The sequence below is a fragment of the Cyprinus carpio genome, chromosome B1 (genome assembly GCF_018340385.1).
Source record: "Cyprinus carpio isolate SPL01 chromosome B1, ASM1834038v1, whole genome shotgun sequence".
Lineage (NCBI taxonomy): Eukaryota > Metazoa > Chordata > Actinopteri > Cypriniformes > Cyprinidae > Cyprinus > Cyprinus carpio.
The window spans coordinates 26,906,143-26,925,604 of record NC_056597.1 but is presented as its reverse complement, the minus strand read 5'-3'; the positions used below and the strand labels follow the sequence as shown (position 1 = coordinate 26,925,604).

The 19,462-nt window shown below is 35.2% G+C and overlaps 2 protein-coding genes across 4 annotated transcripts; one reads left to right on the top strand and one right to left on the bottom strand.

The window, feature by feature from the left end:
- The first annotated feature begins 479 nt into the window (after window positions 1-479).
- On the top strand, window positions 480-4,858 carry LOC109047637 (small integral membrane protein 11A-like). Of its 2 annotated transcripts, none has more exons than XM_042717096.1 (3): window positions 480-637; window positions 4,354-4,584; window positions 4,741-4,858. In XM_042717096.1, exons 1-2 carry the CDS (start codon window positions 623-625, stop codon window positions 4,540-4,542), a joined length of 204 nt encoding a protein of 67 aa, XP_042573030.1. In that variant the 5' UTR covers window positions 480-622; the 3' UTR covers window positions 4,543-4,584; window positions 4,741-4,858. The 2 variants fall into 2 exon arrangements, with proteins under 2 accessions (XP_042573030.1, XP_042573029.1); XM_042717095.1 differs by having other exon boundaries at window positions 4,699-4,858.
- Window positions 4,859-7,145: 2,287 nt separating this feature from the next.
- Window positions 7,146-19,214, bottom strand: LOC109047282 (calcipressin-1-like). Of its 2 annotated transcripts, none has more exons than XM_019064984.2 (4): window positions 11,143-11,915; window positions 10,410-10,583; window positions 9,239-9,398; window positions 7,146-8,156 (listed from the first exon to the last, which is right to left on the bottom strand). In XM_019064984.2, the coding sequence occupies exons 1-4, from the start codon at window positions 11,227-11,229 to the stop codon at window positions 7,984-7,986; spliced, it is 594 nt and encodes a 197-aa protein (XP_018920529.1). In that variant the 5' UTR covers window positions 11,230-11,915; the 3' UTR covers window positions 7,146-7,983. The 2 variants fall into 2 exon arrangements, with proteins under 2 accessions (XP_018920529.1, XP_018920528.2); XM_019064983.2 differs by lacking the exon at window positions 11,143-11,915 and adding an exon at window positions 19,105-19,214 and having other exon boundaries at window positions 7,147-8,156.
- Between the last annotated feature and the right edge of the window lie 248 nt (window positions 19,215-19,462).

The following is a 19,462-nucleotide window of genomic DNA, read 5'->3' as shown; positions in this document are numbered from 1 at the left end:
CTAAACACACCGTTCGCTCTTCAAAGCACAGAATTTATATATATCACAGAAAGCCAAATCTCTGACTGAACTGCATTCAGATCTCGAGATTTATGTTTTTCTAACTGAGCTTAGAAATAACAACATATCATTACAAGTAATAATCTATTAATTGCAATTGTTTAGATCATTTATATATATATATATATATATATATATATATATATATATATATATATATATATATATATATATATATATGTTTTATAAAATCCAGTTCATTACGACGAGATCAGTTTTTCATAGCGCTGAGAAAACATGGTCACCATAGACACATTAAATATGATGTACTTTTATATCTATGATTATGTGGTTATTATGTCTGTATTTCTATAGTGATTCCGGGCCACTAAGCCCCGCCTACTTCAGAATTCGATATCAAACTGGTTTCCGTTCTCGCCGTTAATTCGGTTCGTGTGTTCTGGACACGCCCCCAGAGCTCGTTTTTCTGACCCAGGTGGCGCATAAATAGAAAAAGCTCGAGTTGAGTTTAGTGTCAGCCGCCAATCAAATCACAAGAAGTAGAAGAAGAGTCAAGAGTCGGACAGATTTACCTTCGTTCCACAAAGAATAAAACATCATCATGATCAACTGGAAGGTAACATGACGATATTAATGATAGTAATAATGTGTCAGCTTTTTCTCGCTGATTGTATCGTTACTGATACAAGTCGCTACATTAACAAAAAGTAACATGTTTTTGGACATTTACTATAGCAGTACTGTGTTATTGTAGTTCTACCATGGTATTCTTTAGCTGTGTTTTTTTATTAATGTGCGGGTGTGGTAATGTATGGTATTATAAACCAGTGTTTATTTTCATTTTATTGATGAACTACTTACAAGAAAAACCAGGGTAAATACTATGGTCACTAATAACTAACTTACACACAAAGAAAATAATAAAAAATGATATCTTGTTCAAAAAACAATAACAACATAAAAAAAAATTACTACTAAGTACTTTAGTGTTGTTGTTTGTTTGTTTTGAATGAGCAGAACTGCATTATAATGTGCGCCAGTCACTGAATTAATCTGCAGTTATATATAGTGTGTGTGTGTGTGTGTGTGTGTGTGTGTGTGTGTGTGTGTGTGTGTGTGTATATATGTTTGTGTGTGAGCAGCTGTTCTTGTCATGCAGAAACACTAAAGTAGCCCAGTAGACCCTTCTAGATAAACCTAAAAAATGTGCTGGATGTGAGTGAGGATAATAATAATAATAATAATAATAATAATAATAATAATAATAATAATAATATATACTGTATATACAGTACAGACCAAAAGTTTGGAAACATTACTATTTTTAATGTTTTTGAAAGAAGTCTCTTCTGCTCATCAAACCTGCATTTATTTGATCAAAAATACAGAAAAAAAAAACAGTAATATTGTGAAATATTATTACAATTTAAAATAATGTTTTTCTGTTTTACTATACTTCAAATACAATCTATTCCTGTGATGCAAAGCTGAATTTTCAGCATCATTACTCCAGTCTTCAGTGTCACATGTAACATCCAGTCTATCACATGATCATTTAGAAATCATTCTAATATTCTGATTTATTATGAGTGTTGAAAACAGTTCTGCTGTCTAATATATTTGATGAATAAAAGGTTAAAAAGAACTGCATTTATTCAAAATAAAAAAAAATTCTAATAATATATATTCTAATAATATATTTTCTTTACTATCACTTTTTATCAATTTAAACACATCCTTGCTGAATAAAAGTATTGATTTTATATAAAAAAAAAAAAAAAAGAAAAAAAAAATTACTGACCCCAAATTACTGACTAGTAGTGTATATTGTTATTACAAAATATTTTTATTTTAAAAACTTTTTTTTTTTTTTTTTTTTTTTTTTTTTTTTTAATCATCAAAGTATCATAAAAAAGTATCACATGTTCTGAAAAAATATTAAGCAGCAGAACTGTTTCCAACTTTGATAATGAATCATCATATTAGAATGATTTCTAAAGGATCATGTGATAATGATCCTAAAAATTCAGCTTTGCATCACAGAAAAAAAATGATAATTTAAAGTAGAATAAATGTAAAAACAATTTGTAATAAATTGTAATATATCACAATATTAAATTTTTTTTTCTGTATTTTTGATCAAATAAATGCAGGCTTGATGAGCAGAAGAAACTTCTTTCAAAAACATTAAAAATAGTTATGTTTCCAAAACTTTTGGTCTGTACGTACTATATATATATATCTCATAGGAGGAGTTTCACTTGTATGTGTGTGTGGGGGGGGTGGGGGGGCACCCACTGGCAGACGAGCCACGAGCACTTTTTTTTATGTTCTACATTTCATGTGTTTATGTAACACATATTCGACATTAAAAATACATTTATAATGAACAATAACTGCTGTACAAAGAGTAAAAAAAAAATGCAGAAAAGCTGCCTCCTTTTTCCGAATTTTTTCCAGAAGCAATTACAACAAATGTATCGGGAGGAAACAGAAAGGAGATATTTGAATTAATTACTAATAACTAGTGTTTTCTGAGTCGGTGTCGCTGATTCAGTTTCTGATCCTGACTCGTCATCTCCTCATTAGATGCGCCTTTAGAGAGAGAGCATCTTTATGGATTATGATTATAATGACAGAGTTTTTGATTTGTTTTATTTCGTTAAGTATTAATTTAAATATTTCAATAAATATACAGGTGGATCTCAATAAATTAGAATGTTCTGGAAAAGTTTATTTATTTCAGTAATTCAACTTAAATTGTGAAAATGGTGTATTAAATAAATTCATTGCACACAGGCTGAAGTAGTTTAAGTATTTGGTTCTTTTAATTGTGATGATTTTGGCTCAAAAATGAGAAACAAGAGACCAAACAATGCAGATGAGCTCAAGGCCACTGTCAAAGAAACCTGGGCTTCCATACCACCTCAGCAGTGCCACAAACTGATCACATTCATGCCACGCCGAATTAAGGCAGTAATTAAAGCAAAAGGAGCCCCTACCAAGTACTGAGTACATGTACAGTAAATGAACACACTTTCCAGAAGACCAACAATTCACTAAAAATGTTTTTTTTTTTTTTTTTTTTTTATATATTGGTCTTATGAAGTATTCTAATTTGTTGAGATGAGTGAATTGGTGGGTTTTTGTTAAATGTGAGCCAAAATCATCACAATTAAAAGAACCAAAGACTTAAACTACTTCAGTCTGTGTGCATTGAATTTATTTAATACAATTTGAGTTGAATTACTGAAATAAATGAACTTTTCCACGACATTCTAATTTATTGAGCTGCAGCTGTATTTATCATGTCTGTGTGGCATGCATTCACTCATGTTTGTTTTCTGTACTTTTGTTTTGTTGATATTGTGAGTGCACACAAAAAAAGTAGACCCTTTACAGTTACAAATGATGTATTACTTGAGTCTTACCTTTTTATGAGGAAAAATGACGGCGAATCCACTGAAGTAACCGCACTGGCGCCTCCCATGTCCTGCAAAGCACGCTTTAGCTTGCACTCTCTGCACAAATTATTGGATATAGCGCACATTTATTTAGGTTAAATGTTTAAACATTGTTATATGCTTGAACGGTTTTTATCTATAGATTTTATTTTAGGCAAGTTGTGATGATTTTAGAAGGCTAAATTAATCAAACATATGCTCACTCACCGCTTATTGAGGAAACTGATCACTAAATAAAACCATATTCAAGAGTCTACTGGAATAGAATATTGGATAAAGTACAGTACAGAAAACTACAGTATTGAAATTAGTTTAAATTCACCTGTTTGCTCACTCTGACTTTATCATAAAATAAATTTTTATATTTTTTTACATAAAAATATATGAAATGTTTTAACACTTTAGTATCAATAACCACTGTAATCAAACAAGTTTCATTTTAATATTATTAATATACTATTATAGTATTTATTCATATTTTTTTTTTGTTTTCAGTTTTCGTTTTAGTTTGTTTGCCATGTGCTTTTGTCATTTTAACATTAAGGTTTTATTTTGAACGTTAAATGTTTAAATTTAGCTTTAATTTATTTTTACGTTTTTGCCATTTTGCAAATTAACATTATTTCAGTTAGTGGCCAAATCAGCATTTAAAATTTTAATTTAGGTTTTTCTAAATATTTCAATTACTGAAAATGTTTGAGTTAACAATAACAAAACTGTATCGAACAGAGGAGTGCAACAATGTAACAATCCTTTTTTTTTGGTTTCATATTCAGTTATTATGATTTTACAGTCATAACAATAACGTCTGGTAATGATATTATGTGTGTGTTGAATTGTAATGGTATTTTTGTGTTGTTGTTGTCAGGTTCTGGATAACGTGCCGTTGCTGCTGTACATCCTGGCACTGAAGACGCTCGTGTTGTGTTTGGCGTTTGCTGGAGCCAAGATCTACCAGAGCAAGAAAGCAGAAGCTGCTCTGAAACAGGAGATGGAGATGAAGAGGAAACTCGCTCTGCAGACGCAGGAGCTCATCGATGACAAGAAGGACGACTGACGTGTGGAGGAAACAGGGGAATAAACGTGTGATTGACAGAACGTGAGCAGTGTGTTTAACTCTAAAAAGGGTTAAGAAAACCATAAAGAGACAATTTCATGATTTATTTTTTAAAACGTGACTCTTGTATTTGATTTTAATGTTTGTATCCCCCAGGATACGTCGCCCCTTTTAGGGTTAATGCTGTGTTTGTTGCAGGAGTGGTGGATTCAGATGTTGCCTCGGCAACATGGACTGCTGCACAAGTCTTACTTTTTGTACACAGTTTTTATTTATTCTCTCTGAAGCTTGTAAATAAAAATGTTTTTATATCCGATTATGCTGCGTGTTCATCATTTTAATAGTTCAGAATTGTGGTATTCATGAATCAGACCCAAACAAATCAGTAGTGTATAATAAACCGGGTATAAAAGACTTGTGCATGTATTATTTTACTGGCATTACATAGTTGTGTGCATGACCAGCAGGTGGCGCTGTACAGATCCTCTTACTGAATGAAGCGACTGTGAGCTGCAGAAATTAAATCTGAGCAGGACAAGGTTACATCGACCTGTTAACCAATACCTCACTGCTTTCTGGAACAGAACCTGCTATAAATGACACTTGATGTAGAGTTTAACATGCTTGAGGTCTGAAACCTGGATAACCAAGAATCTCAGTTTATGAAATGTATATGAAAATTGAACAAATGAATCCCCACCAAAGAGGATATATATCTCTATTTATTAATGTAAATTAAATTAAATATTTCTTAATATATATACACACACACTTTTAATAAATACCTTTATATATTAGTGCTGTCAAATTATTTAATCGCATCCAAAGTTTTTGTTTACATAATATATGTATGTGTGCTGTGTATATTGATTATGCATGTGTATATATATATTTTTTTAAAAATGGTTGTTTATATATTAAATACATCTATTTATAAAATGAATTATATGCATATATAGACGTAAATATCCAAATATATACTGTATGTGTGTGTATTTATGTATAAATAATAAATATACACAGAACACACACATACTGTATATTATGCAAACAAAAACTTTTGTATGCGATTAATCGTTTGACAGAACTATTTTATAGATAACATTTCTTAACTATTGTTAGTTAAAATAATCTCTATATGTATAGATTATAGATAGTGTTAAAATTAATTTATTAACAATTATAATAATATATAGAATACCTAAGTTCAATATAAACGCATAATTTTATTTGTCGTACTGGCTCACGATGCAAAAATCCTTATGCATTATACATTATTTTTCTTTGCTTTGGGGTGAAATAACAGATAAATTGTGCTCTTGAATTATAAGAGTATTTCAGTTTTCAGGAACACATTTAGAAGAAACTCTAGAAAGTTTAAAGCATCATTGCCTGATGTATTTTTGCCATCCTGACGTCATTTGAAAGCAATTTTAATTATGAAGCAGATCATTCTTAAGCTGCTGATCCTGCATGATCACGCAGAAAATGAGCAACGAAATGAATTTTCATCTTCTGTTAGTCACAGACTGCTTCAAACAACATGAATAAACACTAGATTCAGTTCTTTGGTCAAGATAGTTTTATTAAAGGTAGGTTAATGCTTCCTCCCTCTATATTTTGCTACCTAACGAATAAGATTGTTGTTGTTGTTGTTGTTGATAGAAATCCTCAAGTTTTTATTTTTATTTTTTTAAGATATTGGCTACATTCAAATACATCAAATATACACAATATGTTAAGGTTGCTTAAAATCACTGGTTGACAGTAGAACGTCTCCTACAGTAATGGAAAAGAGGACAACATCTCCAAAGACAGTAGAGCACAACAGAGCGGTTCATTGAACAAGTCACAGAGCGCAACGGTGAACGTCTGCCAGAGAAACACATTCATGTTCTTCATAATGACTGATTAGGGCTGTTAGATCATATGTGCTTCTGTGGGTTTATTTATTATCATTATTTCTTTTAAATCATTCAGTTTCATTCATCAGAAAAAGTCGCTGTTAATATGGAAATTGGAATCATAACAAAACAGGTTAAAAGCGACTGCTCACTCCCATGATGCACTGCAAATGACGATTTTAGTTTAGTTTTTCTACTTTCAAAATTTCATGTTTGATATGATGGGTTACATGTAGTTTCTTCGTAACTGTAAAATTTACTAGTGGAAATTCTTTCTACGCCAATTCTTTTTTTTAATTCTTTTTTATTTTAGTTAATTTTATTGATACATGCAGCCAATTATCTAGTCAATATTTTTTAGCTTACACATACAGCTGATTATGTAACTGTAAAATTGTTTTTAAAGCTGATGATTTTTAGTACATTTCATAAGAAAAAAATGTCTAAAATGATAAAAGAAAGAGTTCTGTTTTAGTTTTTCTTCTTAAAAATCTCATTTAATTTAGTTACTTGCTGTTTCTTTGTAATTGTTTGTTTGCATTTTCTAAGTAAAAATTGTTTTTGAACCAAATTTGTTCAATGTATAATCAATATGTTTTTATTTAATTAATAATACAGCCAACTTTTGTTTCTTTTTAAAGTTGTAAATAAAACAGATGGTTGAGTACACTACAAGAAAATTCTATTTTATTTTATTTTAATTAAAATTTAACATTTAATGTGTCATTTTGAAATTTACTACGAATTTCTGAGTGAAAAGTTTTTGCAACATTTTTTTTTTCATAATATTGTCAATACTTACGTTCTATTTTTACATGGAGCCAATTATTTATAGCCAACATTTTATTTTATAATACAAGTACACAATTTAGTGCAAGTGTCTTTTTTATCCAATTTACAAATATATTTTTGTATGAAATCAAACGTGGTTATACATGGAAAAAAAGGGCGGGAAAAGTATGCGTTCACAGTTGCGCTCGATATACAAAGACAAGTACTTCATGTTGTTGTCAGTTTACCACATTATAAGGCTCTATTTTTAAAGTGCATAATACTTGGAGGAGCTCGTGAAGAACTTCAGCAACAATAATAATGACTTTCAAAGACTGTACGAGTGCTTAACTGACTAAACGTAGAGACGATACATGATAATGGCGATGAGTACATGTTAGTGGCCCCGAACGATACACACCTCAGACACGATGTTCAGTTTGTTTGTGCTAAACGAAAACTCCTTCAGGTTTTACCGCCGCTTTTCCCTCTGATTATTAAAATACACAGTTGTGACGTCAAGCAAATAATGACATTCGTAAGATGAGAGAAACTCTCCCAAGTCCTCAAAGTCCCTGACTCCATCAGAGATGGATGTTAAGAAATGAAAGGCGAGATATGAGGATGGTCGACTCCCTCGCTAACTAGGAAGAGGATCTGATGCTCGCCAGCCTCCCCGGTGGTGAGGATGACGAACTGCATGACCGCATGCTTCCTAGTTATTCCAGTGTTGGTTGTAAAGATGAAACGGCCCAGAATCAGCCGCTCACTGGTTGACGGACGGGACGTAGTCTGGGCGGCGGGTCTGGATGATCTTGGGTCGTGCACGTATGCCGCCCTCTCCGGTCTCGTCTTCGCTGTCGGAGCTGTCGTCCTCACAGACATGTACGATCACACTGGGTGTGTTGGTGGTTCCAGTGTGGAGCTCGTATTGTTCTCCTAAAAATACATGAAAACATTGCAAACATCAATTATTCCACTAACTAATATTGTACTGATACAGAATAAAAAAAAAAAAAATTGTAAAAAAAAGTTTCTGTTCACTGGGGCTGCATTTATTTGATTTAAAAATACAGTAAAAACTGTAATATTGTGAAATAATATTTACATTTAAAATAACTGTTTTCTATTTGAATATATTGTAAAATGTAATTTATTTCTGTGATGTGCAGCTGTATTTTCAGCATCATCACTCCAGTCTTCAGTGTCACATGATCTTCAGAAATCATTCTAATATGATGATTTGCTGCTCAAGAAACATTTCTGATTATTATCAATGTTGAAAACAGTTGTGCTGCCCAATATTTGTGAAAGCTGTAATATATTATAATAATTATTGTATAATATTTTATTTTTCCAGGATTCTTTGGGGGTACATATGATTTAAACAAAACAAGAAAAAAAGACACTAAATTATCAGAGGTGACAGTACAGACATTTATACTGCTACAAAATGTTTCTATTTCAAATAAGTGCTCTTTTTGTTTTACTTTCTATTCATCTGTGAATCCTGAAAAATAAAATGCATCACAGTTTCAACAGAAATATTGTGCAGCACAACTGTTTTCAACATTGATAATAATCAGAAATGTTTCTCGAGCAGCAAATCATCATATTAGAATGATTTCTGAAGATCTTGTGACACTGAAGATTAGAGTAATGATGCTGAAAATACAGCTTTGATCACAGAAATAAATTACAGTTTAACAGATATTCACACAGAAAACAAGCTTAAATTCCAATAAAAAATACAAAAAATTACTACATTATTTATCAACAAAAAAAAACATCCTTGATCAGAAAAAAAGACTTCTTTCAGTTACATCAAAACATCTTAATTATTCCAAAACATTTTGTCAGTGTAAATGTCTTTACAGTCACTTTTGAAGTAAAAATATAAATGTATTCAAAAAAACCTTACTGACTGTATACACAGCATATGTTGCAGATATATATAGTTCAGCACTCAAAAAGGTTTTAGTCTCAAGGTATACCCTGGAAATGAGGTAAATAGGTTGTACCTGGTCCAAGTTTAGACACAGCACGCAGCAGGTCATAGTTGATGCCGGGCCTAGCGTCCTGCGACTGCGCCCAGCCTACAGGGGGCGACGCTGGAGGAGAGATGAGGAACTGCTTCTCTGGTTTAGGAGGCTCAAGACGAGGACTGCCGATATGTACTGACTGTACGGGAGAAGAGGAAACAAACAAATCAGAAAGAGGCAAAAACTTTTGCATTTACATTTAAGATGCCTTTATACAAAGCGACTGACAATGCATTAAAGATATACATTTTAACAATTCATGCATTCATGAAAATCAAAGACAAAAATTAAGATTTGCTTTAAATGTTCTCACCCTCTGGTTATACGAGATGTAGATGAGTTTGTTTCTTCATCAGATTTGGAGAAATGCAGCAATGTATCACTTGCTCACCAATGGATGTGAATGGGTGCCGTCAGAACGAGAGTCCAAACAGCTGATAAAAACATCACAATAATCCACAAGTAATCCACAACACTCCAGTCCACCAGTTAACATCTGGAGAAGACAAAAGCTGAAACAAATCCAGCATTAAGATGTTTTAACTTTAAACCGTTGCTTCTGGCTAAAATGCGAGTCTTTAATCCATTATAAAACTTCCTCCAGTGAAAAAATCCATCTTCTGTTGTCTCACATATCAAAATCCACATACACATTGATTTAGAGATGTTTTGTACCATTTTTTACTTGTAAACAGCACTTGAGCTGTGCAGATTTATCTCCTGATTCAGACTAGACCGCTTCTTCAATGGAGGAAGCTTTATTTTGGATACAGGACTCATTGCCGGAATCAATACATTGTTAAAAACACCTTGATGGATTTGTTTTTGTTTTTTTGAAAAACACTCAGCTTTTCTCTTCTCCAGATGTTCACTGATGGACTGGAGTGCTGTGGATTACTTGTGGATTATTGTGATGTTTTTATCAGCTGTTTGGACTCTCATTCTGACGGCACCCATTCACTGCAGAGCATCCATTGCTGGGCAAGTCATGTAATGTTACATTTACTCATCTACATCTTGGATGAACCATTCCTTTAAGATGTAAGACCATGAACAATATAATAAAATATAATTAATCAAATGCTCTCTTTACTAAACAAAAAGTACCATGCTAGACTTTATGTATTATTTCTTTGTGAGGGTTATTTACCTGAGCGAAATACAGACGCATCTCCTTTCCATTGAAGTCACTCTTATGGAGTTTGACTCGGGCCTCGGCTGCCGCCAGCGCATCGGTGAAGTTGATCCGAACCCGTCTGAAGCTTTTGAAGAACTGGAACGACGTGCTGGGATCAAATGCACGGAACAAAGCTTCAAACTGCTCCTGATGATGCAAAATAAGGAAAAACTTAGAAAAATACAGAAAATAGCGCCATTTCATTCATGCATTTTATTTTTTAGGATACTTTGATGAATAGAAAGTTCAAACCATCTTTTTGAAATCTTTCGTAACATTATAAATGCCTTTACTGTCACCTTTGATCAATTTAATGCATCCTTGCTCAAAGTTCCTATACAGTTCCTTCCAAAAATATATCCTACTAACCCTAAACTCAAAAATAGAAATCAACTCAATAAAACATGTAAACAAAGCATTCTGTTTCAAGCCTTTAATCTTTTTGTGTCAGATAGTCTCTATAGCAGACAAGCCATTAAACACAGGAGAGCTGGAGAAGAACTCAAGAACAGCAGACAAACATGAGCAGATTAGTTTATGCATTAGAGTAATGAAAGAAGCCAAACCTTTAAGCTAACGGAAATGTAAAAACAAAAAAACGATGCAATGATTAGTTGAGTGTAAATTAGCACCAGAACCTGAAAGAGAAATGCATCCAAATGACAACAAACCATGACTTGTTCATCTCACTAACAATCAGTCTTACCCGAATCTGTGGCCGACTGAATATCTCATGGTCCACCGGTGTAGCAACCAGGCAGAAGATATTGCACTTTGTAGTCTTAAGATGCATAATTCAGTTTCAGAAGAATAAGAGACTCTGTAATGAAGTGCAAATTGCATGCAATTCCTCCAAGGAACGTGCCAGCAGAAGTTTCTAGCAATCGATCAGCAGTGCTGCGAGGTCACGGCTTTACGTGCAGGTTTATCTGCTGCTGCTTATAGTAGAGCTGCTGAGCACCGCCTCTCTCTCTCTCTCTCTATACCTTCCTAACCTTCAGCCTCTCCCTTCATTTCCCTCTCTCTCTCTCTCGGTCTGTCTCTCACTCTTCATTGCTGACTAATCCTAATGAGGAACTGGAAACTCATGACATCATTCAGCTGTGGGCCACAGTCCAACATCCTCATCGCTCCCCTCAGCATGTTTCCACAAGGCCTTGGCAATCCTACTGTCTCTCACTGTTCCATCAGTAATTTAAACACTTTCTAACATCATTTATTTGACAGTGTGACATTGCTAACACACACAGTTTCACCTGTTACTTCCTGCCATAAAAGAAGGAACTATACCTGATACCAAAACTATTTCATAATAATAGACTACCTATAAAGCAAGAACAGTTTGTAACTTCTACAGAAAATCACTGCAAAAATGCTGGTCATTGTTTAACCTTCTTAAGTAAGCTTATGAAAAAAACGTTAATGGTTTAACATTGCACTATTTGTAATTTTACTGTAAAATATTGTCAAATTTATGGCTTATGCAAGTGAATTACTATATAATTTACAGTAAAAAAAACATTCGCAAATATGGTAAAAACTTGTTAATTGGTTAACTTTAATTAGCCTTACATATACAAAAAAATATAAATGGCTTAACATTACATATGTAATTTTACTGTAAAAAACTGAAAAAAAAATTGCTTTTTTTGTTTTGTTTTGTTTTTTGCTAGTGGATTACCATATACTTTACAGTGGAAAAAAGTACATTCTCAAAAAATAGTAAAACTTTTAACATCGTATTATATGTAATTTTACTGTTAAATAATGCACATTTGTGGGTTTTGCAAGTGAAAAGCAGTGAAAGGGCATTTGCAGAAAATGGTAAAAACTTAAATAACCAGTTAGTAACCTTACCATATACGGTTTACCAATACATGCAATTATTCTGTAAAATACTGTAAAATTTATGATTTTTCCGAATGAATTACCAAAAAATATATAGTGACAAACAGCAAAAAAAAAAAAAAAATCATTCTCAGAAATTTGTAAACAATGGTTAACAACTTGTTAATTAGTTAACTGTAAGTAACCATACCATAGATCATGATAAAAAATACTCTGAAATGTATGGTTTTTGCAAGTGAATTACCATATAATTTACAGTAAAAGGACATTCCCAAAAATCCCTGCATGAAATATCACATTATTTTATTTTTACATTATTTAGATGCTTCTGTTTCTTTTTCTTATCAGTGAAGTACATTAGGTTGTTTTGTTTTACATTTTCTGTTATTTACAGTAGTTGCTGTATATTGCATTATTTTAGAGTCTTGCGTGGTATCCTGAATCACTTTTACGCTGGTTATCAGTGCATTTTGGTGAAAACTGATTTTGGTAGTTTAAGTAGACTGGATATATTAACATTACTAACAGTGCACACTTTTTAACCGATTAAAATCATTTGATTCATACTCATTCATTTGCTAATGATTAATAATGTGAACTGGTTCAATATACTGATCTGACGATTTGCCCACAAATCATTCATTGCTACAGCTTGTGAACAACTTTTGTTTTGTGCAATATATTCTAGTACTGTTTTAAAAACTCCCTGCCATGTCTCTGTTTACTATGACCGTGGGAACCATTTACACCAAATGGCAACAGAAAACAAGCTGACTGCTGTGAACTCACTCTTGTTTGTGTGTGTGAATGTGTTGATGGTAAAGACTGCATGGTTAGATAGTATCCTGTGAGTCTTGTCTGAATATTACACCGATCAGCGGTTTGTGTGCTCGCTGTGGAAGGACGGCGCATCTCTGACTCAATGGAAAAATGGAAATATGAAACCGAAATAAGGTGATGGAAAAAATGCAAAGGGAAGCAGACAGTAGATGGGTGTTATGCAAAGAGCAGTTGAGGTTAGACAGCGGATAGTTGTGCTGATATGTGAGAGGTGGTACACATAAGCCCTCAAATGATATTTATATCCAGCTGCACAGAAGAGCATGAAGATGGAACATATGAGCCATTTACATAATATCTACATTAGGTCTATACTGACATTTTAACTACTTCAAATGGCAGGGATTTAAATGACATATTATTAAAGCAGTGGCAAATTTGTTTAAATTCTTTACAGCAAATTCTGATTCTGTTCATAATAACTGCGAAATGATAATTCTCATATGCAATTATTTGTCTTTGATGAACACTTCCTAATTTTTTGTATTTATTATAACATTGACATTTTACTTAAACTGCACAGCAACCACCAGGAAACCTGAGTAACTGCATAGCAACACCCTAGCAACCACACCGCAACATTCTAGCAACCAATCAAAACACTCTAGCAACTGTATAGCAACACCCTAGTAACAACTCAGAACAACTTAGCAACAGAAACCCTCCAGAGCACCCTAGAAACCACACAGACAACTCCTAGCAACCACCCAGGACACCCGAGTAACTGCTTGACAATTCCCTAGCAACCACACAGAATACCACAGCAACACTTTAGCAACTTCCCAGAAACCACTGACAACAACTTAGCAACAGCATAGCAACAATTCAGAGCAACCTAGCAGCTGCCTAGCAACCACCCAGAACACCCAAGCAACCACATACCAAATCACACCAGCAACTGTATAGTAACACTCTAGCAACCCATCAGAACACATTAACAAATGCATAGCAACCATCCAGAGCGATCTAGCAACTGCCTACTGTGCCTAGTAACAACCAGCCAGATCACCCTAGCAACCCCCTTGCAAGTACAGTACACCTTAGAAAAAAAACATAAAACCACCATAAACATACCTACAACACAAAAAAACATCATAAAACAAACATAAACATACCAACAACCACCCAGAATGCCCTAGCATCTGTATAGCAACACTCTAGCAGCCTCCTAGCAACCACTTGGAACACCTTTGAAACCATCTAGAGCAAATGCCTAGTAGAAACCACCCAAAACACCCTAGTAACCACATAATGTATCCTAGAAACCACATAGAATACCCAAGCAACAATCCAGAATGATCTAGCAACTGCCTAGTAACAACTACCCAAATCAACCCACCAACAACCAACCAGAACACCAAAAAAACCACAAAACCTTAGCAACTGCATAGCAACTCCCTGGCAACCACCCAGAACACCCAAGCAATCACATACCAAATCACACCAGCAACTGTATAGTAACACTCTGGCAACCCATCAGAACACCTTAGCAAACGCATAGCAACCATCCAGAGCGATCTAGCAACTGCCTACTGTGCCTAGTAACAACCACCCAGATCACTCTAGCAAGCATGTAGCAATACCCTAGCAACCTCCTTGCAACTCCAAAACACCCAAGCAACCACATAGCAACCCCCTAGCAACCTCCTTGCAACTCCAGAACACCTTAGCAACCACACAGCAACACCCTAGCAACCACCCAGAATGCCCTAGCATCTGTATAGCAACACTCTAGCAGCCTCCTAGCAACCACTTGGAACACCTTTGAAACCATCTAGAGCAAATGCCTAGTAGAAACCACCCAAACACCCTAGTAACCACATAATGTATCCTAGAAACCACATAGAATACCCAAGCAACAATCCAGAATGATCTAGCAACTGCCTAGTAACAACTACCCAAACCACCCTAGCAAGCATGCAGCAACACCCTAGCAACTCCAGAACACCTTAGCAACTGCATAGCAACACCCTAGCAACCACCCAGAATACCCTAGCAACTACATCGCAACTCCCCGCCTTTATCTGTCTTGACAAACATTTTATCTAACTGCTTAATTTACACTGTAAAGGTGGCACAGAAGCGCTTCTGAAGTGGCATTTAGGCTGCTTTATACAGACTGTTTATTACTGCTTAGAGCTGGCATTAATGCATTTATTTATACAGTAAAAAAAAACCCTATAGGCTACTTTGCTAATAGGGGCTGAGGTGCCTCAGAGCAGGCATCATTTAGTCTGGCTTTGCATTTTTCACTGTATTCTGAGCAGACACAGAGCAGCCTAAGCCCAGTCATTCATAATGTATACCCTAAATTAACCTGTATTTACTGTACTAAAGGCATAAATGCATTCTGTGTACTGTAGGTACATGCTGTCCACTTCTAATGCATCCGCTTCAGAAGTATTTCATGTCATCTGCCCTGTGGCACACCCAGACATAGTGTGACACACCATCTGTGCATTAGCTTCAAACATCTAGTCACAGTTTCTGCTATGAAAGGTGACAGAGAGAACACAGAACCCAGGTTCACGGTGCTGCACTGGAGGAACAGACACAGAGCGCTCATGCATACGGGACAGGGTCAATCCCGGGACAAAAGCCGAGTCACATGTGCGCTCAGCCATAATGCAGGACAGCTTCAACATTTCCCCGTGCTGAATGGTACTGGTACAGTATTCTCTGGTACAGTTTCACTGGCTCTTTAATAATGATTAAAATGAGGATTTGGGTGAAGTAGAGCTGTCAAACATCAGCCAGGCAGACATTACGCTACAAACACAGAAACAGGTGAAGGTTTACCTCTCAAAACAAGCTGGTGGAATAAAGTGACCTGAAATGTCTAATACTTAACCATAACACATGCGAGGTCAGTAAGATTTTTTTAAACTGTTTAAAAGCAACGTTGAAGACATTTATAATGTTACAACTTTCTATTCATCTGTGAATCCTGAAAAATAAAATGTATCACGGTTTCCACAAATTATTATTATTATTTCTTTTTTAAGATTGATAACAATCAGAAATGTTTCTTGAGCAGCATATTAGAATGATTTCTGAAGATCATGTGACACTGAAGACTGGAGTAATGATGCTGAAAATACAGCTGTGATCACAGAAATAAAATACAGTTTAACAGATATTCACACTGGAAAAAAAGCTATTTTAAATTGTATATCTCACAATTTTACTGTATTTTTTGATAAAAAAAAATTAGTGCAGCCTTGGTGAGCAGAAGACACTTGGAAAAAAACAAAAACATACAGACTCAATCACAGTGTAGGTTGCTTAGTCGTTGGTCTGTATAAAACAAGGGATAGTTAACCCAAAAATTAACTTTCTGTCATCATTTGCTCATTGTCATGTCATTCCAAACATTACACTAAAGAACTACATCAAATGTGGAAATGCAATGCTCAAATTATTTAATTTGAGGGTGAATAAAGGCTTAAACTGTATTCTGTTCATCATACAAAGCGCTCTCCACTTCAGAAGACTTACGGATTAATTTCACGCTACCTGTATGTCCTTCTTTTGTGCTCTGATGAACAGAGAAATTCATACAAGTTTGGAATAACAATTTTCATTTATGAATGAACTATCATTTCAAGGGAAGACCTACAAGATACAGAATGACCATTCAGCATGTTACGTGCTTTTCCATATAAAAACCGGAGCTAAAAAAAAAAAAGAGCGACTTCACCTTTACATCAGATTTGTGCAGTGCTCTGTCTGATGGAAAAGCACAGCTTGTTTATTTATAATTTAGTAAGCCTGACAGAAACCTGGCCTTCTCCAACAAAACATCCACCATTTTTTTTATGGGATATCTTCAAATTCCACACTTAATCCAAGTTCCTGCTAAAAAACATACCTCTAAATAAATAGATAAAATAAATAATAAGCCTGATTTTAAACAAAACCGGGATGAAAGTCATGCACGGCAGAGAAAAACAAGTGGCTTCAAGAGATAAATATCAGCTATGACAGCGAGCAACCTTTGACCTTAGTGGGGAAAAAAAAATGCAATGCAACAAATGCTCTCCTTTCCATGAGAGCAGCTGGGGTCAAGGATATTTCTAAGGAGTCTGGTTCCTCGCTGAACGTCCTTTTGTAGCAGTAAAAGCAGGTGTGGAGCTAAAATAAGCCATGGCTTTGTGGAAGCTTCAAACACCCTCACCAAACAGAGATCTCAATGGGTCATAGTCTCATATTATTAGCATGGAAAATGAGGGAGAAGATGGAAAATGGACTGTGTTGGGTTAAGAATCACATCACTAAAAGAAGCACCAACTGAGATTTTGAGTCGAGCATCAGGATTACTTCTGCTCAAACTTAGTATTAAACTTCAATCGATAATCATTGGTGCTATACATCTAAATGATGCATCAGGTCTCCTTCTGTGTGCTGTTAGTTTTCCACTAAAACAGGTGAAGGTCGGGCCGAAGCAGAAAATTTAGCATTTCATCACTTACTGTGCAGTGAATGGGTGCCGTCCAAACAAGCTGATAAAAACACAAAGTAATCCACACTGCTCCAGTCCATCAATTAACAAAAGCTGCATGTTTGTACGAAACAAATCCATTATTAAGACATTTTTAACATTCAAACCCTCGCTTCTGGCTAAAATACGAGTCCAAAATAACACTTCCTCCAGTTAAAATGTCCATATCATGTTGTCTCTCACAACAAAATCCAGCCACATATTTGTTTAGAGCCGTTTTGGCTTGTAAACGGTGCTTGATCTGTTGCAAATATCTCTCCCCTGAATAAGACCAGAACCTTTTTCACTGGAGAAGTGTTTCCCTATGGATTATGGACTGGAGACAGAAGGTTAACCCAGAAGCAATAGTTTGAAGTTAAAGGGGTCATCAGAGATGTTCGGCGATACGAATGAAGTTGATATGATTCTATAAGAGTCTTAATGAAAGTCTATAACATCCTTTGGTTTAAAATTTCTCAATGGTATTGTAAAGAACACCCTTTTTCACAGCAACCAGTTTTGTTGCATTTCCGGCCCTGGGTCTGCTGTGTGACACCTTTAAAAACATCTTAAATCATGGAATTGTTTCTTACTAATAGCAGCTTGTGTCTCCTCCAGATGTGACATGATGAACTGGAGTGGTGTGGAATCGGATACATGTGGATTATTGTGATGTTTTATCAGCTGTTTGGACTCTCATTCTGATGGCACCCATTCACTGCAGAGCATCCATTGCTGAGAACACTGATGCAATGCTAGATTTCTACAAATCTGATGAAGAAACAAACTCTATAAACATTAGGTAGAAATGTTATAACATGTAATGCAGATTCTACATAAAAGTGAATTCTGTGTGTGCTCATACAGTGGCACAGTAGGTTTGGTTTGAGTATTGAGGCAAGGTTTACAAATAGGACTAAGGTAAGGCGAAATCGGCAATGTTTTTCTATTAAACACAAGACGCATGTTTTTACAAATACACGTGATGCCTGCCTTCATACCTTCATACCTAAATTTAATGTAGATTACAGGTGTGGCACCCGTAATTTTTTTTTACTGTGGTACTGTCCAAAAATAAAAATAAATAAATAAATAAATAAATTTATCAATTTCCAAAATACCCATGTATAATGTCCAAGAGAACAGGGCCATTGCCATGGCACTTTTTGGTGTATTTAGTAAAATAAGGTAGAAAAGACATCACATTCCCAAAATAAAATGTCCAAAACAATGTATTATTGTGGTGCATACGCAACTACCATTCGACAAAGGGACAATGTCCAAACACACGACAGTACCTGGCATGTCGAAGAAAACAAGGTGCATGAAAAAAATGGTTTTACCATGACATAAATAAAAAGCTTTTTGATGGTGCAATGCTTAAGGCCCACAAGCCTTACTACTTTGATGGAAAAACACTTCCGCGAGATCGGGTCTGATTGCTGCGGTTTGGTAAGCGGGTGCTAATCGGGGTAAAAAGCAGAGCGAATGCACGCCTACCTTTAGCTGCTGCTCATTAAATACCTCCTGTCTGGCACTTTAACACGCTGATGAGCGCGTTGGATTGTTGGTTGAGCTGGACTTCAGAAGTCGCCGCCCCTCCGCCGCTCTCTGACTGGCTGCATGGCAAACAGATGTAACCGCGGCGTTCGGGTGCCTTTGATCCTCAACTGCGGTGCTTTGGATCTCAAACGTTTCGGCGCGTCAGCTCATGGCGTCAGCTCCACTTTCTACGTCCTGCACAAGCAGCGTCTCCGAAACCCCTCAAGCTAACACAGGCTACTGTTCGTGCAAAGCTAGTGCACATGAAATGTGCTGCATAGTGTTGCTAAGCAAACCCCGTGATGTATTCCTGAAA